The sequence below is a fragment of the Haliotis cracherodii genome, unplaced genomic scaffold, assembly GCF_022045235.1.
Source record: "Haliotis cracherodii isolate W230 unplaced genomic scaffold, xgHalCrac1.p SCAF_12, whole genome shotgun sequence".
Taxonomy (NCBI): domain Eukaryota; kingdom Metazoa; phylum Mollusca; class Gastropoda; order Lepetellida; family Haliotidae; genus Haliotis; species Haliotis cracherodii.
Genome location: NW_027266267.1, coordinates 303,827 through 331,566, shown reverse-complemented (window position 1 = coordinate 331,566; position 27,740 = coordinate 303,827). Strand labels below are relative to the sequence as shown.

General features: G+C 40.1%; 2 protein-coding genes across 2 annotated transcripts in view; both read left to right on the top strand.

Annotated features, from left to right (window-relative positions):
* The window catches only part of LOC139458021 (uncharacterized), a 155,220-nt gene that overhangs the window by 73,630 nt on the left and 53,850 nt on the right, over positions 1–27,740 (top strand). The window lies entirely within an intron of this gene.
* Positions 291–10,295, top strand: LOC139457968 (platelet endothelial aggregation receptor 1-like). The gene is made up of 6 exons (XM_071239303.1): positions 291–331; positions 1,143–1,351; positions 8,113–8,818; positions 8,915–9,138; positions 9,577–9,679; positions 9,893–10,295. The coding sequence occupies exons 1-6, from the start codon at positions 291–293 to the stop codon at positions 10,293–10,295; spliced, it is 1,686 nt and encodes a 561-aa protein (XP_071095404.1).

Genomic DNA, 27,740 nt, shown 5'->3' with positions numbered 1-27,740 from the left:
CAAAACGAATCCCTCATGTCAGTCCTATGTCATTTCCATTGTCAATCAACAGATTATTGTTGAACCACACAGATCAATGTGATGGAATACGTCCATACACTAATAACCTTGAATCACCATGAATAACTCTCACTCTTCATAGTCTTAAATTCACCTGCTACATTACAGTCATATTTCTTTAAAACACATTCATTTTCCCAATAAAATGCATGGTTTACGACAAAACATTGATGCAAATTTCTCACTTGCCAGCGTCGAACCTGCCTCGCCCATCGCAATCTCAGGCGTCGATGTTGAGCAGTCAGTACCATTCCTCTGAAAGCACGATACGGTAGGAGTCCAGCAGCACGAAGTCGTCGTAGTACTGTACATTGGCTAACGGGATGTCCCAACGCTGTCGCTGCCGTCGCAGTCGCCGCTACGAATCTGTTTCGCAGGTGAATGAGCCTTATCTGACCGTCGTCCAGTGGTGTTGTTACACGGCGTCGACCGGTTCTAGGTCTGTCCTGTGTCCTCCCTGTCTGCCTGTACCGTTGAATCAGCCTGGCTACAGTCAATGGTGTACAGCGAAACCTTCTGGTAATTTGAACCTGTGTTGCCCCCATTTCGGCCATACCGATGGCTCTCTATCTCTGCTCCTGTGACAGTCGTGGCATTTCTTTTGTGTGCTTTCATCACGTGTGGTTATACCCTGCAGACAAACGCATTTATACAGCTAACATGCACGTGCAGTTTGTGCCATAGCCGGGAAACCTGTTTCACCATTGTCACCACACGAGCGCCGTCAAAGGTGGCGCGTTCGGGTGAGGTGTCTTTTGGTACCTGTTCCTGGGCAGTCATATTCCCAATACCCACTTTCCACTAGTTATCGCTGTTTTTAGGAAAATTACAAATTGCCAACCTATACTTTCTTTTGCCGCTTAGTTTATATTGCCATCAATAGTGTACTACCACATATATTGTGTTGCCATTGTTGTTGTTTTTGCAGTTATTTGTTTTGATTTGTAAACCTAGTTAATTGTGTAATACAATTGTTGATTGTATACCATTTGTTGATTGTTTGTTGGATTCACACCAAATTCATTTTGATACATATTTCTGGGTTAACATATTGTTTCAATTAGGGAATCAACACATAACAGGACAGGGTCCGATCGTCGGTTTCCGCTCACCTCAAGCCACCCCAGTAGATACAAGAAGTGGGAACCTGGACAAGAAGTGGGAACCTGGACAAGAAGTGGGAACCTGGACAAGAAGTGGGAACCTGGACAAGAAGTGGGAACCTGGACAAGAAGTGGGAACCTGGACAAGAAGTGGGAACCTGGACAAGAAGTAGGAACCTGGACAAGAAGTAGGAACCTGGACAAGAAGTAGGAACCTGGACAAGAAGCAGGAACCTGGACAAGAAGTAGGAACCTGGACAAGAAGTGTCAATCACGAACTTGAGGGAAACACGACAGTAACATGGATACAACGAGGAGTGAGTGAATGGTATTTAGTTCCGTAGTCAGCAACATTCAGCCTCGTCACCACATCATCTTAATAATCGAGTCGAGACCAGACAAACCAGTGATTGAACGCATTGACAACAATCCATGCCGAGTCCAGTGTGACCTTCTCATATAGCAGCAATCTTGAATGTAAAACTGTGTTCCGATGTTGGAACCAAGCTACTCGTGTTCATTAGCATAAGTACTTTGCAAACACCGATAATGAAGTTTTAGTATCATACATACATTATAATTATTTCAGTGAACAGAAAATACAAATCATTTTAAGTTTGCCACAAACACAACGTCCTATGTTTGGTACGTTACTAATATGCGTGACCTTCACCTTGCCACACTCGCCCATGTCAACTTGGCGGGCCGTTGGGCAGCCCACACATTCACATTTGCTGGCGTCAAGTGCTGGTCTTCCCATAGTGTTTTGTACCAGCAAGACTGTCTCAAGAGTATCTAGGGAAATTCTTCATGCAGGATACCCCGAGGTACAGAAGTGTGACATAGCCTGACACATCTCGGCTATCATTAACCCACTAGCACTGCTCGAGACAAACAGGTTTTACCAGACTTTGTAATATCAGATGTTGGACTCACACAGACGCATAGTCTGAGTGTCTTTACCAATACGTGCATGCAAGAATAAACGGCAGTCAATTAAACACTGCACCACCTCCAACCTTTACACGGTTATTAGACACTTCTATTAATCACAGTCCCGTTAAAACAACTATATGACCGCCTCCATTTCAAACTTCCTTGTCGGGGGGATCGGTAAAATCCACTGGTCGTTTTAATCTCAGTGATGGCAGCTGCGACCCGGTAAGTGTAGTACCAAACTGAAATATACATACACATGCCGCAATTTCTTGACCTTCTGTGATTGACAATGATTGTCTTTTTATTGCATTGCCTTTAATACATAATATGTTTATGTGTACGTGTGTGTGTGTACGTGTATGTGTATGTGAGTGTTTGAGTGTGAGTGTGATTGTGTAAATATGTGTATGGGAGGTGTGTGCATGTTGGTGTACATATGTGTGCGTGTGTCTGTGTACGTGTGTGTATGTGTACATGTTCGTGTATGTGTGTGGGTTTGTGTGTGTACGTGTGTACGTGTGTCGGGAGTGTCCGTGTGTGTGTGTCGGGGGGGGGGGGGGGGGGGGGAGAGACGCGCGTGTGTGTGTTTGTGTACGCGCGCGCGTGTGTGTGCATGTGTGTGTGTACATGTGTGTCTGGAGGGCGTTGTGTATGGGTCAGGGTATGTGGATGTACGTATCTGTGTGTGCGAGGGGTGGGGGTGTACGTGTATGTCTGGGTGTGCATGCGTTTGTGGTTCTACGTGTGTGTGTGTGGGTATGTACCTGTGTATGTTAGGCTGTGCTTGTGTGTACGTCTGTGTGTGTGTGTGGGGGGGGGGGGGGGGGGTCTGTATGTCTGTACCTGTGTGTGTTTGGATGCACGTGTGTGTGTACGTGTGTGTGGGTTTGGGTGTATACCTGTGTGTGTTTGGCTGGACGTATGTGTGTACGTGTGTGGGTGTAAGTTTGTACCTGTCTGTGTTTGGCTGTGCGTGTGTGTACGTGTGTGTGTGTGTGTGGGGGGGGGGGGGGTATATACGTACATGTGTGTGTTTGGCTGTACGTGTGTGTGTGTGTGCACCTGTGTGTGTTTGGCTGTATGCATGGGCGTAAACCTGTGTGTGTTTGGCTCTTTGTGTGTAGGTGCGGACGAGTGTGCGTGTGGTTGGGGGATGTACCTGTGTGTGTTTGACTGTATGTGTGTGTGTTGCTGTGGGTGTGTACCTGTGTGTCTGGCTGTACGTGTGTGTTTACGTGTGTGTATGTACCTGTGTGTGTTTGGATCTATGTGTATGTGTGTGGGTTGGTGGGTGTGTACGTGTGTGTCTGGCTGTATGTGTGTGGATGTGGGTGTGCACCTGTGTGTGTGTACGTGTGTTTGTTGGTTTGTTCACTACCTGTGTGTGTTTGGCTGTATGTGTGTTGGTGTGGGTGTGTACCTGTGTGTGTTTGGCTGTATTTGTGTGGGTGTGGGGGTGTACCTGTGAGTGTGTGTGTGTGTGGGGGGGGGGGGGGGGGGGGGTTGTTCATTACCTGTGTGTGTTTGGCTGTATGTGTGTGTGTGGATGTGGGTGTGCACCTTTGTGTGTTTGGTTGTATGTGTGGGTGTGGGTGTGGGTGTGGGTGTGCACCTGTGTGTTTTCGGCTTCATGCGTGTGTGAGGGTGTGTACGTGTGTGTCTGTGGATGTGCACCTGTATGTGTTTGGCTGTATGTGTGTGTAGGTGCGTGTATGTGTTGGAAGGGGTTGGTGGGTTTGGGTGTACGTGTGTGGGTGTGGGTGTGTACCTGTGTGTTTGAGCGTACGTGTCTGTACATGTGTGTGTACGTGTGTGTGGTTGTGGGTGTGTACGTTTGTGTGTGTGGGGGGGGGGGATGCACCTGTGTGTGTTTGGCTGTATGTGTGTGTTTACGTGTGTGTATGTACCTGTGTGTGTTTGGATGTATGTGTCTGTGTGTCTGTGTGTGTGTGTGTGTTGGGGGGGGGGGGGGGGGTGTGTTCGTGTGTGTCTGACTGTATGTGTGTGGATGTGGGTGTGCACCTGTGTGTGTTTGGCTGTATGTGTGTTGGTGTGGGTGTGCACCTGTGAGTGGGTGTGGGGGTGTTGTTTATTACCTGTGTGTGTTTGGCTGAATGTGTGTGTGTGGATGTGGGTGTACACCTTTGTGTGTTTGGCTGTATGTGTGTGGATGTGGGTGTGCACCTGTGTGTGTTTGGCTGTATGTGTGTTGGTGTAGGTGTGCACCTGTGAGTGGGGGTGGGGGTGTTGTTTATTACCTGTGTGTGTTTGGCTGAATGTGTGTGTGTGGGTGTGGTTGTGCACCTGTGTGTTTTCGGCTTCATGTGTGTGTGAGGGTCTGTACGTGTGTGGCTGTGGGTGTGTACCTGTGTGTGTTTGACTGTATATGTTGGGGGGGGGGGGGGGGGGGGGGGGGGTACCTGTGAGTGTATGTGGCTATGTACGTGTGTGTGTGTGTTTGTTTATTACCTGTGTGTGTTTGGCTGTTTGTGGGTGTGGATGTGTGTGTGCACCTGTGTGTGTTTGCCTGTATGTGTGTGTGTGTGTATGTGTGTGTGTGTGAGTGTGTACGTGTGTGGGGTCTGTGGGTGTATACAGACCCCATTCACACACACTTGCGCATCTGAACACAAAATACAAAGTTAAAAACACTTATGGTATTTATTATATTTGCTAATTAAGAGAACACATTATCGATTTAAAATTCAACATAGCAACTGTAATTAGTGCCCATGGGTTATATTAGTCATGCGTCTTTAAGGTTGTTGCATAACAAAAAAACCAAAGCTGAATATTTGTTGATCAAACTAGTCTGAACATGGTATATGAAAATATGTGAACAATGTGGGGCCCACTAAATGAAATTGTGTCAACAACAAATGAACAAGAATGGTGCTTGTACTGGTACTGACAAGTGATATGTTTTGTTATCTTTCATACGAAGATAGTAAACATCCCCACTGAGCTCATGCATACAGACGTTTCTATGGTACCCAGCTTCCCATTTGTGAAAGTTGTCTTTTTGGTGATTCACTTTTTAAGATGGCATGCGAGCACTCGTGTGAACTTTTGAAACTGAAAGTGAAAGTAACAAATGTTTTATGACGGTTGTTTGAAGAACAGTGTACTTCGGCCCATGAACTCTCATAGCAGGATGTGACCTATATTTCACTGACATCTAAACACAACTGTCGGCGGCCTCCTTCTGAGATAATACGAATTGTAGTATTATCTATATCTCGCTTGAATTTGTCTGAAATGCAAAATTAGGTGTGTCGGAGTCGGAGTGCGAGACTGTCGGTTTAACGGGTCTAAATAGCACTGATTTAATCGGTTCCCATCATTAGTGTCGGATAAAACCGATTTTTATTGTCGGAGTAACGAGTGTCGGATTTACATACACTAGTGGTTTCAGGAAATATGTTCACAGATGACGACAGGCGCAGACAAGGCATAGTTCCATTGACTTCCAGGGGAAAACACAACACGTTCTCTCAAAATCACTCACGAATATATGTAAACTCTCCTCACTCACTCACTCATTAATGAAGGTTCTGTATCACGAAGGTACTGTGTACTCCCCACAGCCAAACACTCACCCATGAAGTAACTGCACTTGTAAACTCCACTCACACACTCACTCACTCCTGAAGGTTCTGTGTATGTAAACTCCACTCACATACTCACTCACTCATGAAGCAACTGCACATGTAAACTCAACTCACACACTCACTCACTCCTGAAGGTTCTGTGTATGTTAACTACACTCACTTCACTCACTCACTCATGAAGGTTCTGTGTATGTTAACTACACTCACTTCACTCACTCACTCATGAAGGTTCTGTGTATGTTAACTACACTCACTTCACTCACTCACTCATGAAGGTTCTGTGTATGTTAACTACACTCACTTCACTCACTCACTCATGAAGGTTCTGTGTATGTTAACTACACTCACTTCACTCACTCACTCATGAAGGTTCTGTGTATGTTAACTCTCCTCACTCACTCACTCACTCGTGAAGGTTCTGTGTATGTAAACTCCACTCACACTCTCACTCACTCGTGAAGGTTCTGTGTATGTAAACTCCACTCACTTCACTCACTCACTCATGAAGGTTCTGTGTATGTTAACTCCACTCAGTGAAGGGACTGTGAAATGTTCCAACTTATTTATGAAGGTACTGTGTATGAAAAACTGACTGACTGAAGGACTCACGAACGAACGAGCGAACGAACGAAGGTACTCGTGTAACTTGGTGTGGATACAATGTTATGACAGTAGCATTACAAATATGAAAAAGTATAAGTGGTCGACTGTAAATAGTTTATGAAAGCAATTCTGAATAAAACCAGTTACCATCCCGTGTGTACTAACAATATTTACTTTTTTTGTCTTCATTTCTTCCAGACAATCTACCCTCATCTCGGCGATTCTTGTGTGTATGGTATTTTCAACACGAGGTAAGACATTCATTTATTTAAAAAATATTTTTACATGTATGCTTGTGTCATAGTATCTTTTCTTTGCAGCAGCAATATCTTCCCCGTTAATGTGACATGGCCGTGGGTGTATACAGTTCATTTCCCATACTTTTACCAAATACATTTGTGTACATTCATTTCTCGACCTGGTTTTATAGTTTATATATAATTTTAGCTAAGCTGTATGTTCTCAAGGTACTGTTATCAACACAAACAGTTCTTGGAGTAAAGACTTCATGCAAGCACAGGAATGACGTAAGGTCTTCAATTTTACAAACCCGTCGGAAATGTCTGCGAAATGTATCTCTTAAGATGACCTTTCTGGATTCATATTCTTCCAACATAGCCAACGTTCATTCAGGTATTGATGAAAGACAAGCTGTTGAATAAATCAGAAATGAAAAAGTCGAGTGGTTGTAGTTTATCGTACAATAAAACACTGCAATAGAATAAACCATGAGTCTTTTATTTCTTTTGAAATATCACCATCATGTACCTTTTCTTAAGAATGTTGTTAAAGTGTACAAGATTAAAAATATTTACCAAATTTTGTTAATGATGACTCCGACCTGGAAATGTCAGTGATATTTCCACCCCCTCACATTAAACTCCTGATCTGTGGAGGTACGAAATGTTCTGCTCAACGTCCCAAGGGTAGCTGGTCGGGTAGGCTAGTGGTTAAAGCGGCCTCTCGTCACGCCCATTTCTGGTGTCCCCAGCAGCATAAAAGCAGCGTGAAACCATACTCACACACACACTCACTCCTCAACGTCCCGTTTTGTTACGCCATTGTGTCTACTTTTTATCCCCCCGGCATATAATGCGGGGGGATATAGCGACCAGCCAGTCTGTCTGTCTGTCTGTCCATCTATCCGTCTGTCCGTCCGTAATCATTTCCTTTTCCGGGGCAGAATTCGAAAACCAGTGTATTTGATCGAAACTTGGCAAATCTATCAGGCACATACTGAAGTGGTGTCTTTTGATATTTTGGGATTTTTCTCATTTTTATTTTTTTCATTTTTTATGGAATGAAGTTGTACATAGTTCAATTGGGGATGGGGTTCGTTTCAGGGCAGAATTCGAAAACCATTCAGTGTATTTGATCGAAACTTCGCAATGCTATCAGGCACATACCGAAGTGGTGCCTTTTGATGTTTATTTTTTTAGGAATTTTTATTTTTTACAATTTGTATGGGGACTCCATTGGGGAACGGGTTCGTTTCCGGGCAAGAATTCGAAAACCATTCAGTGGGTAAACAATGTATGCTTCTTAAAGAACATTTAACTGTTGACTCATTACATACAAAATTTCACATTTACTAGTGGTTAATTTACAGACAGCTGCCGGGGGGATATGTAATCTTTCTGATGACTCTTGTTTCTATTCATCGTTGTTGTGTATGATAGTATTTTGAATTCATCCGCCGACGCTAAAAGTAGAAAAGTGAAAACCCGATTTAGATTATATTTTCTTGTATTTTTCACACTGAAGTAAGTAATCACATGACCTATAAACTGTTGCAGCAACAGGATGCAAGGAAAGTCAGCAGTGTTCTGACTGCAACAGGACGACGGGGTACTGCGAAACTGAATGCTACACTGGATTCTTCGACCTAAAATGCAGGTCCAGTTGCAGTACGGGCTGTCGTCATGGTCAGTGTGTGTCCACAGGGACAGGCATAGGGAGATGCACTGAAGGTTGTGTGCCTGGGGTGTATGACATAGACTGCAAGATACCATGTACTCGTGAGGAAGCCACCTGCGTCCAGTGTCCGAGTACGTGTGAGGAGGGATATTGTCAGCTAAATTCCACATGTGTGTCTGGCTGTGTGGACTCCTATTACGGTTCAGAATGTAAGGACTGCTCCAGAAGATGCAAGACCTGCAACAGGATCACAGGCACGTGCAAAGAGTGTCAATCCCCATTTCATGGTTTGAACTGTTCCTATACCAGATCATGTGAGACTGGATGTGTGGACGGGTGTGGGCTTGTAGTTAGTGCCAACTTCTGTGTCGAGGTGTGCAAGGAAAACTGTAGACCTGCACTCAACATGACTGATGCTTCGCGGTGTCTGGCCCCTGCTGCAAATCCTCAAGTGCTTTGTACATCTGGGTGTCACAGCCAGACTGGCGAGTGTCTCTATGGCTGTGTAGAAGGCTGGTATGGTCCACGCTGCTCCTCTCCATGCAGTGCAGGTTGTAGTGGAGGAATGTGTGACGATGCAGGTGCTTGTGTGGACGGATGCAGATCTGGATATTTCGGGAGAGACTGCAAACCCTGTCACGACCACTGCTACAATCACTCCTGCAACCCATACACCGGGAGCTGTGTGGACGGATGCATCGTGGGATTTTATGGGGAGTTTTGTAATGACAGCTGTGATGTTTGTAGTGATGACATGTGTCATCAGGCGACTGGCACGTGTATCAACGGATGTGACGTCAGTCACAGTGGATGTGAACCTACCTGTACAAGTAACTGTTCCAGAGACTATTGTTTGAGAGGAATAACATGTGCCAAAGGTAAAGTTCATAAATATAAACATAATCTGAATTGTGTTCTACAGAATTAATAACCAGTGTGATGATTTTTGCTTTAATATTTTGTATAGCATCATTGCAAACGTGGTAACATTGACATTTTATATGTATTTTGTTAAGAAAGTGATTTACGCTGATATTCAATGTCATTCTGTTGGATATATCATCTGAACATAGAATTGTGTAATTATATTTGCTTACTCACCATTGTTTCACAAAGTAGTAAGATTAAACACTTGAACATGTCCTTAACATAATATAGAACTAAGTGTTTATAACAACAGTACAGATAAGTGACTTTCAGATATAGTCAACAATTATCCATTTCAATAGAGGGACTACGACATCTTTAAATGTTTCTTCAAATATAACCATGTCATTTACTGTTGAAGAGGGGTTCAGTATGTTATCATGTTGTCGTACTGTACTCCACAGGAACTCTGAAAGCATATGGTATCAGTATAGGAATACCAGTAACATGTGTGCTCTTTGTCCTGGCTATCCTGATGACAAACTACATATGCTACCGCAAAGGCCGGTCTGTTGAAAGGTCAGTACACATGTACAGAATGCAGTCAGCTGTAAAGGTAGTTCTGGTTTCTTCTAAAAGAAGGGATGAGGGTTGAGAATTAAGCTCTCACAAAACTTCTACATCAAATGTAAAAAAACCATGTGTTCTGGAACAGTTTAAAAAGTACATGAGTAGTTGATGTGAATATATCTCTAAGATATTAATCGTTCTCGTCTTTCTGTGTTATCGCAGGGAGAATCGTACAGAGGATGAGGAGCCTCGCCACGTTGTTGAGTACCAGTCGTGGCACAAATACTATGACATAGACGAAGGGGCTTTGGACACTGGCGAACCAACTGAGAACCAAGAGAACCTGGAAGAAGAGCTGGGTCTCGCCATGCCTGTCATAGCAGAGGTCTTCCCCACGGCTGGGGCCCTTGCACACAGCGATCATGAAGAGTCATCAGAGAGCTCAGCAGCATCAAATTCTCGATCCTACACCCACCTGATCCCTGACGTAGTCGCTGGTGACCCGGGGACAGCTGATAGTTACATATCGCCAGTGGAAGAATCGATCCTACACTTACCTGCCACTGACGTAGTCACTGGTGACCCGGGGACAGTTGATAGTTACATATCGCCAGTGGAAGAATAAACCCTACACTAACCTGCCACTGACGGAGTCGCTGATGACCCGGGGATAGTTGATAGTTACATATCGCCAGTGTATAATGATGGTGGAAGAGGGTGTGAATCTTTGTAAATAGGTGTAACATATGATTCGGTGAAGATATGCACCTAGACAACAGTTAAGGACGCCCAGAAATGTATCAATGTCTAATGAAACAACTGCTGGAATGAATTCCCACACAAAACTAATGTGGCCTGCAACAGCAATAACAGCTTTCTGACAATAAGAAACCACCAACATTGTCAACTTCATGATAGTGGCGGCCTCCATCCTGCAACTGCAGCCACTCCCGATGCAAAGCTACTTCCAATTCTCGCACATACTGCTGTCTACGAGCCACAAGGATGTCCCAGATGCACTCCAGTGGACTAAGTTCTAGATCTGAGCAAGGCAGACTCGTCACAGAAGTGTTCTGGAGGTAGGCTGTCACAACCCGGGAACTATGGCGTCTGGAATTACCACCGATGAACTGAGGTCTTGTGGTTAGTGGATCGTTGTCGAAATGTTCATTTACAATGTGCTGATAATCTGTCAGGTTGCCATTCGTGTAAGACACCCTCCCCCCTAATCGTCCATCTGTGACATGGTGGAGCAGGAACCTGCTTCCGTCTGACAAATGGAATTTCCGCCAGGTTCTCAGATTCAAAGGGCATTGTGCTAAAACAAAAACCTTGGATGGCGATCTTCCAGTAAGGAGCGTTTGATGACTCTCCAGAATGACGTTCCTGCTACTCATATGGTCCTTCTAAGCTTTGGTTTCACCATGTTTCCTCATCAATCGGCTTATTACTGTGTAGCCCAATTGACGCCAGATAGTGTTGAAGGACAACCCTGTGGAATACATTCAAATTATTTGCCCTCTTTGTGTTTCTGATATCTACCTTTGTGGCATGTTCACAGGAAATGAATAAACTATGGAATCCAAGATGGGACATTGTTGCGGTGTCGCATTGCCGCCCTTGCAAAACACATCCAAAAAGTGACAAAATTCAGCAAAGAAGAAAATGAAATGCGACATTTTGACCATTTGTCCCATTATCGAGCTGTCGTAATGTTGCAGTTTCTATACGATTTTTCATATTTACCAAGGTCGATCTCATAATGCACCCCATCTAAAATTTGTGCCAGAAGGCTTTAAAATGCAGGACAACACGACAATGTGATGTATTGATAATGTCTCATTGTCGCCCTTTTCTATGTTTGGTGCCCATGTATAGTAAGTGAATTTGTCAAACTCCAGGGATTATAAAACCAAAGTATCAATGGTAATACGAGGTGCTTTTCTCAAAATGAAGACAACTATTTGATCGTTCCTTTAGAAGTTAGTTCATATATCATTATTGTCGTTTGTATAAACCAACCTGTTTTCAAGGCAAGAAAGACACCCTTTGCCTTGTATTTAATTTCTTTTCAAATCAATGAGGGGACACGGTTGGCCCAGTCGTTGTAGACGGGTTAATTCTCTGTGCAGAGTTGCGTCTCCAAGGCGTGTGTATGCTTATTGTAGCGTTGTCGTTAGCTAGGGATTCCATAAAGGCACGAAGTAAGGTTGGGTGTGTAGGACTGTTAATGTACTGACGTGCAATATCAGGGGAGATAACTCATGATGTCATGCTTAGATACAACTACATTTATGTATAACGTTGTACTTTCGATCCGAACGATAGCTTGCTACAAATGAAGACAATTGCTAGAGAGTTACACACACGCATAGACAGGAAAGAACCATACCGTTGTAACTCAGGTCAATTGGTGAGAATTTGCGGTGGACAAAGATAATATGATTTTTTTGTTCACCTCGAACCACCTATTCCAACACAAATATCGATATTGATGGCGTTTACTTGTAAGTATGAACACAAATCGTAAGAAATGATAACATCATTCTACATAAAATAGGAAGTAATAGCAAAATGGTTGGCCTTAATCATTTGATTCCCGCATTCACCTGATTGTGTAATTTGACTAATGTTGCATCATTATTAAATGAGTACTAGACTTATCATCAAATGGAATGATTTGCTAAAACAAATTTCACATGTTTGTTTGACGTCATAGCTTGTTTTTTCTTTGGCGACGTCAGAGAAAGACGGTATTGGTATATTAATTGATAGATTTCTAACCTAAGTTTCGTTTACTCTATGAAAAACCTTGATTTGGAACACAAAATGTGACCTTTCTTCGACACAACGTAAAATGACTGTTTTTACCATGTTAATAATGTCTTGAATACATAAAACAGATACGAAAATATCTCCTTTCGTCTGAACTTTGCTTTGTTTACAAGTACAGTTTTCCGAGCACAGTGGTCATTTTAACAACTAATTTTGTTTGCTTAATCTCATTTAGACAGTTCGTACTGGCTACAAAGACCATTTGTCATTGATGCAGGAATGAGGAATTCAAGGATATATGTATGAAGCTGAGTTTGAAGTATACGTGATGCAATAGGCGTCAATCGGCACACGTGAAACGTGATTTTGTAAACACTATCCAACAAAGGTGAAAAGTCTTTTTGTTTTTTTGTTTTTTTGCGTATTGTCTTAAACATTATAATTGATTCTAGGGTTATCATTGGTATAATAATAATCATTGGTAAGTTGATACATTACAGATACCTGATGACTATTTTTGTAATGAAATTCTCCGAGTATATATAGGATATGTAGATTTCAAAACATACTTTAAATAAAGCTGTGAAAGGTGATATAGTAATATGTCAAAATGGGTTTTATAATGTACCTTATTTTCAGAGATTGTTTTCTGTAATTTTGCTTTGTTTAAAATGTCAGCGGATGATATCACAGAACAGAAAATGTCTCGCAGAATTCAAAACCGTGATCAGAGACTTTACAATGTTTTATGGTATCGGCTGTGAAGTGTATTTGTGTGCGTAAAATATTTTGAATTGTATTCGACTTCATCGTAAGGGTAGACGAGGAGGGTCAAATATTACTCTGTTACCTCCAGGGGCTTAATTAAACTCTTCTTGCCAAGGACCTGTATTGTATCATGCGCGCTTCACTTATTTTTGCATGAGTTTCAATAATTTTAGTTATCACGCCCAAAATAACAAAAGGGCGGGATTTACGATGTACCTAATTATTCGTAATTTTGCCTTGCCTAAAATGTCCACGGACGATATCACAGGGCAGAGAATTGTCAAGTATATTTGTGTGCGTAATGTGTTTTGAATTTTATTCCACTTCAAAGTGAGGGTTGAAGAGGAGGGACATATGTCCCTGTGGCAATTAGGGGGTGAAAGTAGACATGTTGGTTCATAAGTAAGACAACACATTTCTCCTCGGGTTGTATGAGATTCAATCGTCACACAAAGATCCGCCTTTCACGCATGCCTAAATACTCGCTGTATACAATACAAACAGCTGTGTGTGTGACCTAGATTACCCAGACGGGGTTAAACAATCCTCTGCGAGATTCAAGTCACCTGATACCCAGCCGCATAGCAAGGCACAAGGCGTACAGCAGGGAGATATGATCTTCCGGGTGTAGCATGCTCCGACAGCTACGCGTTTCAGCATATTGACAATATTGAGTTAAACTACTATCTTTCTGTACATTTGCTATGAGTTGATAGGGTATAGTTAACCGCAGTCAGCACGGTGGACTGTTAATAATCGAGTCTCGACAAGACAAAGCAGTTATTGAAAGCATAGCACGATGACTCACAGTCAGTCAAGCATAAAATCTAACCAGGGTGATCAATTAAACACGAAAGCTTCACATATTGACCGATGTCACCACCGACAATACACCATTGTGAATCAGCATCAGTTTAAACAAAAGTGTGCCCCCAAACCCCGATATTTTATTGATTTACTTATTTTTGTATGTTATTATAGTCTCTCCCAACTCAGTATGTATGTGTATTACCTTTGCCATTGTTGTTCAGGGCAACCGGGAAGCATGTCGCTGATTGGCTTATCACGTCACGTGATCTCCCCGCAGCACGGTTGTACCCGGATTGCCTAAATGTCGGGCCAAGAAAAGTCGTGCCGGGCCGGGCCAGTGGATTGCAGAATGATAAAACGAAACGTGCATATCTAGGCAGATCACAAATGTCCAGAAACGTATAGTTTTTCTCATTTGATTGAGTTTGAATCAAAATGCATCTTCAGCAATGTAATAAACTGATAATTATAGCTACATACCGAGAGTCCATACCGAAAAGTCGGGATTGCCTAAAAGTCGGGCCAAGAAAAGTCGGGCCGGGCCGGGCCAGCGGGTAATACTAAAAATGGATTACAGAATAATAAAACGAAACGTGCATATCTAGGCAGATCTCAAATGTCCACAAACGTATAGTTTTGCTCATTTAATTGAGTTTGAATAAAAATGTATCTTCAGCAATGTAATAAACTGATGATTATGACTACATACCGTGAGTCTCGTAGAAAAGTCAGTGTCTTGACTGTGTGTATTCTTTGATTAGAATGCTTCTCACCGACCTTATTATATTTATATCTAGAGACTAGTATTATATCTAATTATTTACCACTTTATTGTCTCATATTTCAGTAGTTAAAGAAAACACAGAGCTCAAAGTGAAGCCTTTTTCACTCTACATTCTCAACATAGTCTCTATCAGAAGTGTTTGGCTTGTGTTGGGTCCGACTTGGCCCGGGCGGTCAAAATGCACTTTAAACACACAAATATATCTTCAAATGTCTTTAAATCTATAGACTAGCATTATTTCTACCTATATACCACTTTATAGTGTCTCAGTTCACTGCATTGAAGAAAACAAGGTGCTCAAAGTGAAGCCCTTTTCCCCTCTACATTCTCAACATAGTCTCTATAAAAAATGTTTGGCTTGTGTTCGGTCCGACTTGGCCCGGGCGGTCAAAATCTACTTTAAACACATAGATGTATCATCAAATGTGTTTACATCTATAGACTAGTGTTATATCTACCTATATACCACTTTATAATGTCACAGTATATCGTATTTAAAGAATACAAGGTGCTCAAACTGAAGCATTGTTACTGTATTTTCTGAAGAAAATCTATGTCAGAAGTGTTCGGTCCGACTTGGCCCGGGCTGTCAAAATCAACTTAAACCTCACAGATGTATCATCAAATGGATTCATATCTATAGATTAGTATTATATCTACCTATACACCACTTTATAATGTCACAGATTGCAGTATTTATAGAAAACAAGGTGCTCAAATTGAAGCCCTTTTCCCCTCTACATTCTCAACATAGTCTCTATAAAAAATGTTTGGCTTGTGTTCGGTCCGACTTGGCCCGGGCGGTCAAAATCTACTTTAAACACATAGATGTATCATCAAATGTGTTTACATCTATAGACTAGTGTTATATCTACCTATATACCACTTTATAATGTCACAGTTTATCGTATTTAAAGAATACAAGGTGCTCAAACTGAAGCATTGTTACTGTATTTTCTGAAGAAAATCTATGTCAGAAGTGTTCGGTCCGACTTGGCCCGGGCTGTCAAAATCAACTTAAACCTCAAAGATGTATCATCAAATGGATTCACATCTATAGATTAGTATTATATCTACCTATACACCACTTTATAATGTCCAAGTGTATCGCATGTAAAGAGATCTGCGCCGTTAAAGTGAAGCATTTTTACTGTATTTTCTTTAAAAAAATCCAAGTCAGAGTTGTTCGGTCCGACCTGGCCAGGGCTGTTAAAATCAACTTAAACCTCACAGATGTATCATCAAATGGATTCACATCTGTAGATTAGTATTATACCTACCTATACACCACTTTATAATGTCACAGATTGCAGTATTTATAGAAAACAAGGTGCTCAAAGTGAAGCCCTTTTCCCCTCTACATTCTCAACATAGTCTCTATCAGAAGTGTTTGGCTTGTGTTGGGTCCGACTTGGCCCGGGCGGTCAAAATCTACTTTAAACACATAGATGTATCATCAAATGTGTTTACATCTATAGATTAGTATTATATCTACCTAAACACCACTTTATAATGTCAAGATGTATCGCATCTAAAGAAATCTGCGCCGTGAAAGTGAAGCATTTTTACTGTATTTTCTTAAGAAAATCCAAGTCAAAAATGTTCGGTCCGACCTGGCCAGGGCTGTTAAAATCAACTTAAACCTTACAGATGTATCATCAAATGGATTTACATCTATAGATTAGTATTATATCTACCTATACACCACTTTATAATGTCACAGATTGCAGTATTTATAGAAAACAAGGTGCTCAAAGTGAAGCCCTTTTCCCTCTACATTCTCAACATAGTCTCTATCAGAAGTGTTTGGCTTGTGTTGGGTCCGACTTGGCCCGGGCGGTCAAAATCTACTTTAAACACATAGATGTATCATCAAATGTGTTTACATCTATAGACTAGTGTTATATCTACCTATATACCACTTTATAATGTCACAGTATATCGTATTTAAAGAATACAAGGTGCTCAAGCTGAAGCATTGTTACTGTATTTTCTGAAGAAAATCTATGTCAGAAGTGTTCGGTCAGACTTGGCCCAGGCTGTCAAAATCAACTTAAACCTCACAGATGTATCATCAAATGGATTCATATCTATAGATTAGCATTATATCTACCTATACACCACTTTATAATGTCACAGATTGCAGTATTTATAGAAAACAAGGTGCTCAAATTGAAGCCCTTTTCCCTCTACATTCTCAACATAGTCACTATCAGAAGTGTTTGGCTTGTGTTGGGTCCGACTTGGCCCGGGCGGTCAAAATCAACTTTAAACACACAGATGTATCTTCAAATGTGTTTACATCTATAGATGAGTGTTATATCTACCTATACACCACTTTATAATGTCCAAGTGTATCGCATTTAAAGAAATCTGCGCCGTTAAAGTGAAGCATTTTTACTGTATTTTCTTTAAAAAATCTATATCAGAAGTATTCGGTCCGTCTTGGCCCGGGCTGTCAAAATCAACTTAAACCTCACAGATGTATCATCAAATGGATTCACATCTATAGATTAGTATTATATCTACCTAAATACCACTATATAATGTCACAGATGGCTGTACTTAAAGAAAACAAGGGGCTCAAAGTGAAGCCCTTTTCCCTCTACATTCTCAACATAGTCTCTATCAGAAGTGTTTGGCTTGTGTTGGGTCCGACTTGGCCCGGGCGGTCAAAATCAACTTTTAACACATAGATGTATCTTCAAGTGTGAAACTAAGAAAGTATATAAGCAACCCCTAAAGCCCCCTATTGGGTTGCACACACCACTTTCGCACCTTTCGGAAACACATTAAATGGCCTGACCGGGCCCGTGTGCGAAATACGCATCAGTCGGAAAGCGCACGTTAAATCTCCAAAGTAAGTAAGTAAGCACTGTCGTGATGTTTAAGATTATTAACCACCCGGGACAAGTCGATCCGACAAGTTGAATGATACGCAGGATGCAAAAGGAGGCAAGCGCAAGTACAGTACAGAAACTGAAGTAAGTTGGGCTTTCTGTATGCTTACACATCATCACGTCATACAGGATTTAATTTAGTTTCTTATTCTAATACTGCTAATCTTTGTCAGTGGCCAGTGAAAGTACGTTTTAGGGAAAAGTATTTTACATAAAAATATGGCGATATGTTATAACTTTATTTCCTTTTTTGTGAGGGACACGACACAATCATATCTTACAAAAGTATACTGGAAGCATTTTAGGACAAACATGTTAACAGAAGTTCAAAAGAAAATAAATAGGTTTTGTTACTTAGCCTCACCAAATGCATAAGTTATCAATGAAACGGTATGGTATTAACTACAGCTAAAAGCTCAGGACAGCTAATTAAGGGCAAATGGTTGATTGATTACGCAACACCTACTTGATTGCAATTACACAAGGGGCAATTAAGCAAGCCGAGTACAGGTGTAATTTAGATTAATTCCGCACTTAACGTGCATATACGGACGCTATGAGAAGGATCGATGAGACACAAGACACAAGTTTCTCAAAAACGTTTCTCCAGTATAATTCAGTGTAATCGAATAATCAAATTAGCGTATTGTGAGACGATGCTTGAACTGTGAAACGAAACATTAATGTTATCAACTCAAGTTTTGGTGCAGGAAGGTGTTTTTCGTGCAAAAAAAAGATGTACATGTGCACATGTTAAGGTACGAAAACCTGATACCTAAGTGGTACCTCAGATGTTAGTACATATAGAGAATCTCACCCGAGTGTCTTTTGATATCAAATATATCAACACTCGTTGATAAAAGTGGAACAATTCCCAGGCTTGCGGAGGATTTTTGCCACTTTTATCAACGAGTATTGATATATTTGATATCAAAAGACACGAGGGTGAGATTTTATTTATCATCCAACATCATTCTTTCAACCTTTTCAGTTTGAAGACAGTAATTAGCAGTGTCTTCGGTGTTAAAAGTACTGCAAACAGCTTCAGTAGCAGAGCCATTAGTGATGTCATTTGATTGTGACGTCATGGTAACCAGTGACGTTACAATGGTCTGCAAAGCATTGTGATGTTATTTCATTGCAGCGATATCTACATAGAGATTACTACACGAGTGTCTGTCAGATACCATTGATCTTACAACGAGTTGTTTCAAAACGTATCTAACGAGCGAAAGCGAGTTAGATACGCTTTGTAACAACGAGTTGTAAGATCAATGGTATCTGACAGACACGAGTGCAGTAATCTGTTTCTTACACACCCTAAAATTGCACCTTTCTAGCATCGAACCGATGAATTTTGTCTCATGATTGCAGTAGCGCATTAATACATAATACCACTGTCATAAGTGACGTCATCCTATGTGCTGCTTACAACTCATAAATAATGTGACCCTACACAAAAAGGTTTCCGTCCTATCTGTGGATTATCAAGGCGATGATGAAAATGCATACTAGACAAAAACCAAGAACACGCTGGGTGCCAAGTTGAAAGTTTACACCTCAAAGAAAAGACCAAATATGTACAACAATGTTTACTTCCATATGACATCACTACCGGTGACCGACTTTTACAAAATGGCGTGTTCACTGAGAACAGTACGCGGGATTTCCAGAGGAGATTTTGTTGATTGAGGGATCGTATACACATAAATGTGTCACGTAAGTAATCAGAAACATTCTGACAATCTGCGTACTGTTATTTGTTTACCATGTTTTCCAATGTAACAAAGAGAATTAGTCAGAAATGCAGATAACTACCGTCATCGTTGTGCATGATTTAGCGTCAGTCATGTCGCCACACAGGACGGAACTTTTACGGCTTCTGTTGAATTTACCACATCATTGTAATGTATATATGTGTAATTCCATAATTAGTGCAACGATACTCTTCCCATGAATGTTCTCAAACGCGTGATCGAGCCAGTGTATTTCCAAAATTAGACGAAAGTACCTCTTTAATGCTACACAGTGTAAAATCTGAATTTTGCTTTGTTTACATTTCAGCAAGTACAATTTTCCGAGCACAGTTTTCGTTTCCATACCTAATTTATTTCGCATGATTTCATCTAGATAATTTGCATTGGTGACAAAGACCATTTATCCATTGTTTCGAAAATGTATGAGGAATTCAGGGATCCATGTATAGCAGCTGAGTTTGAAATATACCTGATCGAGTATAGGCGTCTCATAACCGGCATTTTGTAAACACAATCCAATATGGCGGAACGCTTCGGCGTTCGTGTATGCATATTTTCCAAAACATTCTAGACGATTCTAGGCTTATCAGCGACGTTTCAGAATTATCATTAGTGATTTGATACCCGTGATCGCTAATATGCTATTTTTCTACTTTAATTATTCGAGTAAATATCCGATATTTAGATTTCTAAACACACAGTAAATATTTATATAACGCCGTGAATTGTGATTTGGCGAGATTTACAATGTACCTAACTTTCAGTAATTTTGAATTGCCTAAAATGACAGTAAATGATAAACAGAAGGGGGAATTCAAAACTGTGAAGTGTTTGCGTGATGTATTTTGAATTTTATTCGATTTCGAAGTGAGGGTTGAAGAGAAGGGACATATGTGTCGCTGTGGCATCCAGGGGGTTTACACTCTGAAAAAACGATAATGTTGACATAACAACAGATAATGTAACTGATAATAATAACAAACAAACTTACGAGGACGACTGAAGCACGAGCAACTTATGAATGACTTACACTCAGGAAAGTATTCCGTCATCATCTGACCCTAGGTCATCACCATGGAGTAGCCAATCACGGGCCTGGAATTCGATCTCACACATATGTTTGATACCAGTTATCTCAAATGGGTTTCTCACCCACAGGTGTGTAAGAAAATATAGAATACTAAACGAGCTACCGTGTAATACCAATTTTATGAAACGAGTGAATAGTTCTGGTACCACAACTATTCACGAGTTTCATAAAATTGGTTTTACACGAGAGCGAGTTTAGTATTTTATTCATTACTTGTCATTTATAATGTTTTTAGAATTATACTGTTGAGTGTAAATAGGCTGACACCTACACGATCCATGGCATAATCCAATTGAGTTTAACAGAATAATACTTCAAACACGTCAAAAGTTGAAACGTATGAATTTAATATCATACAATGGTCCACCTTTAGAATTCAGGCGTTCGTCCCACAAAATTATCGTAGTGCTAAGGCTATCACACTCACATAATTTAACTTAGACTAACGACTGTCATTGCGCTAGAGTACGATCGCCTTGTGGAACGCGTCCTTGCACCTCAAAGTTTACAATCACGTCACAATACCCGATGACGTAATTTGTTGAATTTTGTTGCTAGATCCATCGGCGAAAAAATGCCATGTGACGTCAGCCTAGCAACAAGGTTGCTGGGGTCATCGAGTGTGCATTAACTCCTCTCAGTGATCTACCATCTCCACACACAATGTCGTTGAATAAGCCAAGGGATGTTGAGGGCTTTCAATATTTGTTCGTGAAACGTGTTCCGAGAGTACATAAGCACGCGTATTGGTATTACACAATGTGTAATACAGCTGTATGTTTATTAGACGGGTGATCTTTTCACGGGCAAGTAATAAAGTGTAGATATCGCTTGATCTGATCCAAGCGATATCTCCTGTGGGAGCCAGTTTTGGATGATAAATACTATTACTATAGTAACAGTTCACGATTGATCTAATGTTCAACATTGAGATGTGTTAACCAGTAGTACGTTATGAATAATTTTCAATTTGAAATATTATGCGTTTGTTCTATGAGTACATGTGAATCAGTTTTGTAAATGCATTCTCAACCCGCATCGGTATATTCATAATAACAGTTAAGTTATCTTCTGAGATTATAATTTGCGTTCGACAAAGAAACCGCAAAGTTGTGTTTCTGACAGACAAGTGTCTACAACTGATGTTGGAACAAATATTGCGTAAAATGGCAAAACATAATTGAGAAAGTTAAAAACACATGTTTAAAATTCACATTACAATAAATATGAATATGAATGCTGCGTTTTCTGAATCAACATAAAAAAGGAACATATATGTGACTCTTGAAATTGAGTTTTTTACATTTCTTACAAATTCACGTTTGACTAAAGATCATAGCTTATGACACCATATAAACATGCCAAAACTTCAACACACTTTATCTGTTGTTGGAATAAACAGTTTAAGTTACAATTTATTCAGCAACATAGCTGCAAACTTACACTACAGTGAGACCAAACAAGGTATACAAACTTATATCAATCTCGTGAATGGGGAAGTCAAAAGCATTTACTCACTTATTTTGGGATTATAAGTATAGTATTACTAATAACGGGAAGTGGAATGGTCTGTAGTAAATACATCGTACTAATAATGACACAATTAGAAGCCAACAACTTATATGTTTCGTCAACCTGTCAGTATATAATTATTTGGAATAATCCTTTCCCGCGTTTCTTTCAATTAAAAAGGACTAATTTTCATACGAGGGGTGTCTGTTTTCTTAAAACACAATTAGTATGTTTACGTAGACACAAACACACGTCGTGTGGTCTGGTCTGGTCAGTAACTGACAACCTGCTGATGACAAATGTCAATACACCTGGTCTGTAAACTGACCACACCAATGATCGAACGATGTGTGACGTCTACTATTCGTCTAACAGTTGAAACATTTGTTCATCAACGCATTCGTTTTCTTTATGTTTGAGAGGCATTACTGAGAAGTTGACTGATGACAAGGTAGACACCATTTTATGGATAACGTTATCCATACAATTGTGTCTACCTTGTCATTCGTTTTCTACTAAGGATTTAAGATTGGGAGGCCTCTAAACATGTAAGTTATTTTCTTTTACAAAAAAATAGGATTTCGAATAAAAGGTTACAGTTAAAATGACAAATACAACGTTCATATCTACAAGGTTATGGTGAATTTTGGCTAAGGCGAAACAACCACTACTTTGAGAGTGGATGTTGAGGGTATGCGAAAAAGTGCTTCACTGTGTACACATGTGAATACATTAGATGATACATCTGTTGATTTTGACAGCCCAGGCCCCGTCGACCCAACACAAGCCAAACACTTCTGACAGAGACTATGTTGAGAATGTAGAGGGAAAAGGGCTTCACTTTGAGCACCTCGATTTCTTTAAGTACAGCATCCCGAGGCACTATAAAGTGGTATTTAGGTAGATATTATACTAGTTGATAGATGTGAATCCATTTGGTGATACATCTGTGAGGTTTAAGCTGATTTTGACAGCCCGGGTCAATTCGGACCGAACACTTCTGACATAGATTTTCTTATGAAAATACAGTAAAAGAGCTTCATTTTGAGCACTTTATTTTCTTTAAATACGATGTACCGTGACATTATAAAGTGGTATATAGGTAGATATAACACTAATCTATAGATGTAAACACATTTGAAGATACATCTGTATGTTTAAAGTTGATTTTGACCGCTCGGGCCAAGTCGGACCCAACACAAGCAAAACACTTCTGATAGAGACTATGTTGAGAATGTAGAGGGGAAAGGGCTTCACTTTGAGCACCTTGTTTTCTATAAATACTGCAATCTGTGACATTATAAAGTGGTGTATAGGTAGATATAATACTAATCTATAGATGTAAACACATTTGAAGATACATCTGTGTGTTTAAAGTTGATTTTGACCGCAACATATATAGGTAGATATAACACTAATCGATAGATGTGAATCCATTTGATGATACATCTGTATGTTTAAAGTTGATTTTGACTGCCCGGGCCAAGTCGGACCCAACACAAGCAAAACACTTCTGATAGAGACTATGTTGAGAATGTAGAGGGGAAAGGGCTTCACTTTGAGCACCTTGTTTTCTTTAAGTACAGCGATCTGAGACACTATAAAGTGGTATTTAGGTAGATATAATACTAATCGATAGATGTGAATCCATTTGATGATACATCTGTGAGGTTTAAGATGATTTTGACAGCCCGGGCTAGTCGGACCGAACACTTCTGACATAGATTTTCTTAAGAAAATACAGTAAAAGAGCTTCTCTTTGAGCACCCTATTTTCTTTAAATACGATGTACCGTGACATTATAAAGTGGTATATAGGTAGATATAACACTAATCTATAGATGTAAACACATTTGAAGATACATCTGTATGTTTAAAGTTGATTTTGACCGCTCGGGCCAAGTCGGACCCAACACAAGCAAAACACTTCTGATAGAGACTATGTTGAGAATGTAGAGGGGAAAGGGCTTCACTTTGAGCACCTTGTTTTCTTTAAGTACAGCGATCTGAGACACTATAAAGTGGTATTTAGGTAGATATAATACTAATCTAAAGATGTGAATCCATTTGATGAAACATCTGTGAGGTTTAAGTTGATTTTGACAGCCCGGGCTAGTCGGACCGAACACTTCTGACATAGATTTTCTTTAAAAAAATACAGTTAAAATGCTTCACTTTGAGCACCTTGTTTCCTTTAAATAGGATGTACCGTGACATTATAAAGTGGTATATAGGTAGATATAACACTAATCTATAGATGTAAACACATTTGAAGATACATCTGTGTGTTTAAAGTTGATTTTGACCGCAACATATATAGGTAGATATAACACTAATCGATAGATGTGAATCCATTTGATGATACATCTGTATGTTTAAAGTTGATTTTGACTGCCCGGGCCAAGTCGGACCCAACACAAGCAAAACACTTCTGATAGAGACTATGTTGAGAATGTAGAGGGGAAAGGGCTTCACTTTGAGCACCTTGTTTTCTTTAAGTACAGCGATCTGAGACACTATAAAGTGGTATTTAGGTAGATATAATACTAATCGATAGATGTGAATCCATTTGATGATACATCTGTGAGGTTTAAGATGATTTTGACAGCCCGGGCTAGTCGGACCGAACACTTCTGACATAGATTTTCTTAAGAAAATACAGTAAAAGAGCTTCACTTTGAGCACCCTATTTTCTTTAAATACGATGTACCGTGACATTATAAAGTGGTATATAGGTAGATATAACACTAATCTATAGATGTAAACACATTTGAAGATACATCTGTGTGTTTAAAGTTGATTTTGACCGCAACATATATAGGTAGATATAACACTAATCGATAGATGTGAATCCATTTGATGATACATCTGTATGTTTAAAGTTGATTTTGACTGCCCGGGCCAAGTCGGACCCAACACAAGCAAAACACTTCTGATAGAGACTATGTTGAGAATGTAGAGGGGAAAGGGCTTCACTTTGAGCACCTTGTTTTCTTTAAGTACAGCGATCTGAGACACTATAAAGTGGTATTTAGGTAGATATAATACTAATCTAAAGATGTGAATCCATTTGATGAAACATCTGTGAGGTTTAAGTTGATTTTGACAGCACGGGCCAAGTCGGACCGAACACTTCTGACATAGATTTTCTTAAGAAAATACAGTAAAAATGCTTCACTTTGAGCCCCTTGTTTTCTTTAAAGGGGCACTGATCTAACGCAATTCCCCGGGACTGGTTGCTGCCTTTGTTATTGTTTTTTCCCCAGTGAGTACCCGGATGTATGCAGAAATCTAGACTAGTTCGCGACCTCTGCTGCGCCATTCGTAAGCGCATTAGTCACTTTTATGGGTAGTAATAAGGGCGTATGGTCACATTGATCAACAAAATGAAATACAGTTTTCGAGATAATAAGGAAATGTAGTTGTCTTTGTGAGTAGCATCGGTAATGGTGACGAAGTTTTGATAAGTCACTTGCTTGGTAATTTTGCGATTTTCGTTTACACTATTTTGACTTGCAACACAAAGTAAATATTTCACCTGAGCATATGCTTTTTTTTATAGTGTGTATATATTTTTACTGTCAAATGTGTAACAAATTTATTAAACGTCTAAATATTCAGTTATTTTACAAAGTGACTGAAAAACATTTCCATCTGTATTATTATGACAACGAATTCCAAACATTTTGATGTTTAATGTCATCACCAAGAGACTGAAAATGTTACGTTGAAAAGTACATTTCTAAGTTGTTTGGCTTCTAATCCTACATAATAATCTGTTGTGATGTTTGTAGGCCCTTTTGATCGTCTTGATCAATCTTGACAGATTTTTTAGTCAAAATGACTGAAATATTTACACATTTTATAAATTGCCTGAGAGAATCACATTTTACAAATTGACGGTAATATATACACGCTTACAAAGGAGAAGACCTGTGACAACAACGTCTATCGCGCATTGAAGAATTTCCCAACCAAGACGTAGAGAAACAAGAATGAATCGGTTCAAATGAAGGAAAACAAAATGCAAATATCATAATTACAACCTACCAAATTTATGTGTATAAGTTTTAGGCAGCTTCCTTGTTCGAGGAATGTATCCGTGAATATCCACACAAAGGAACAATTTCCCACTCGTCTGCAGCTGTGCAAAGAAACTTATTCGATGTCACGTGTCTCAGTAAGAATAAAATATTTTAAAAGATATATATCGTTTCGGGATATTATAACCCGTGTTCGTTTCTCAACTGATCGCTTGGATTGTTTCAGGTGTTTTACATAGGTGTCAATTCTCAATGGTCGGCTGAGAAAGCCCACGTGACAACTATTTTCATAACGTCCACGGTTCCTAAAAATTCCATCGAGTGATAGATAACAATGATCAATCAATCAACGTATTATCAGTTAACCCTTTGAACAAAGTATGTTGTTTTTACATCGGCACTTCGCGCCATGATATGAGTGTATTCCCTTTGTTTTAGTAAACCTAGACATGTAAACACTCACTCTTGACATATCCACTGTGCAAGATAACAGTGATTAATCAATCAACGTATTTTCTGTTAATCCTTTGATGACTAGGAACGATCCGTTGATTTGCAAAAAAAAGTAAATCAACTGATCATTCATCTCTAGCTGGGCTGCCACGTGCATATTACATAACACACATTTCACCTCACTTCAAACCTGGATTTAGATTTAATAATTACCCCAGACACAATAAATGCCAAATGGGAACCTTTGTCAGGTAATCTAAGTGGTGCTACCACTAATTGTACCTGTAGTAAATTCATTAACTGAGCATCAAGTGAACGACGACAAATACACAAGTGTAGGGTTATACGAGAAAACGTGGATGACAACAAGGGAGTAGTAATCGTATTATCGACGCAAGCCGAAATCCGAAAATGCTTTCACTGCATGGAAACTTTTTTTAGTATTAAACTATAACCATCTAGGGTGTTTCCAAATGACGACATCCCTTATTCTTTTTGTCTGTTTGTTTAGGCTGAAGAAATTAATTAACATGCACCCCTTGTCGAAATCTTTATAGATCACAGTTAACCAATCAGTGTTCAAAAATGCGTAAAACAAATATTGCCTCCAGCCTCCAAGTTTATTTAGCTGTCCTTGCAGACGGTAGCCCAGTCTTTGGTCACGCTCAGTTGCGTTGCGTATCATCCGGGTACTCACGGGGGGAAAACAATAACAAAGGCAACAACCAATCCGTTAGATCAGTGCCCTTTTAAATACGATGTACCGTGACACTATAAAGTGGTATATAGGTAGATATAACACTAATCTATAGATGTAAACACATTTGAAAATACATCTGTATGTTTAAAATTGATTTTGACAGCCCGGCCCAAGTCGGACCCAACACAAGCCAAACACTTCTGATGGAGACTATGTTGAGAATGTAGAGGGAAAAGGGCTTCACTTTGAGCCCCTTGTTTTCATGAAGTACAGCGATCTGAGACACTATAAAGTGGTATTTAGGTACATATTATACTAGTTGATAGATGTGAATCCATTTGATGATACGTATGTGACTGTAAAGTTGATTTTGACAGCCCGGGCCAAGTCGGACCGAACACTTGTGCGACTGTTGAGAGTATGGGGAGAAGAGGTCTACTTTAACCAATGTGTCTGCTTTAAATACGACGATCAGTTAC

What these genes read in the sequence shown, in the direction of transcription:
- LOC139457968 (XM_071239303.1), top strand. Translation starts at nt 291, where the DNA reads ATGTTGAGCAGTCAGTACCATTCCTCTGAAAGCACGATACG. An exon ending in TCCTCTGAAAGCACGATACG is followed by an intron (nt 332 to 1,142) that starts GTAGGAGTCCAG and finishes AACACATAACAG; the next exon opens with GACAGGGTCCGATCGTCGGT. An exon ending in TCATAAATATAAACATAATC is followed by an intron (nt 9,139 to 9,576) that starts TGAATTGTGTTC and finishes GAACTCTGAAAG; the next exon opens with CATATGGTATCAGTATAGGA.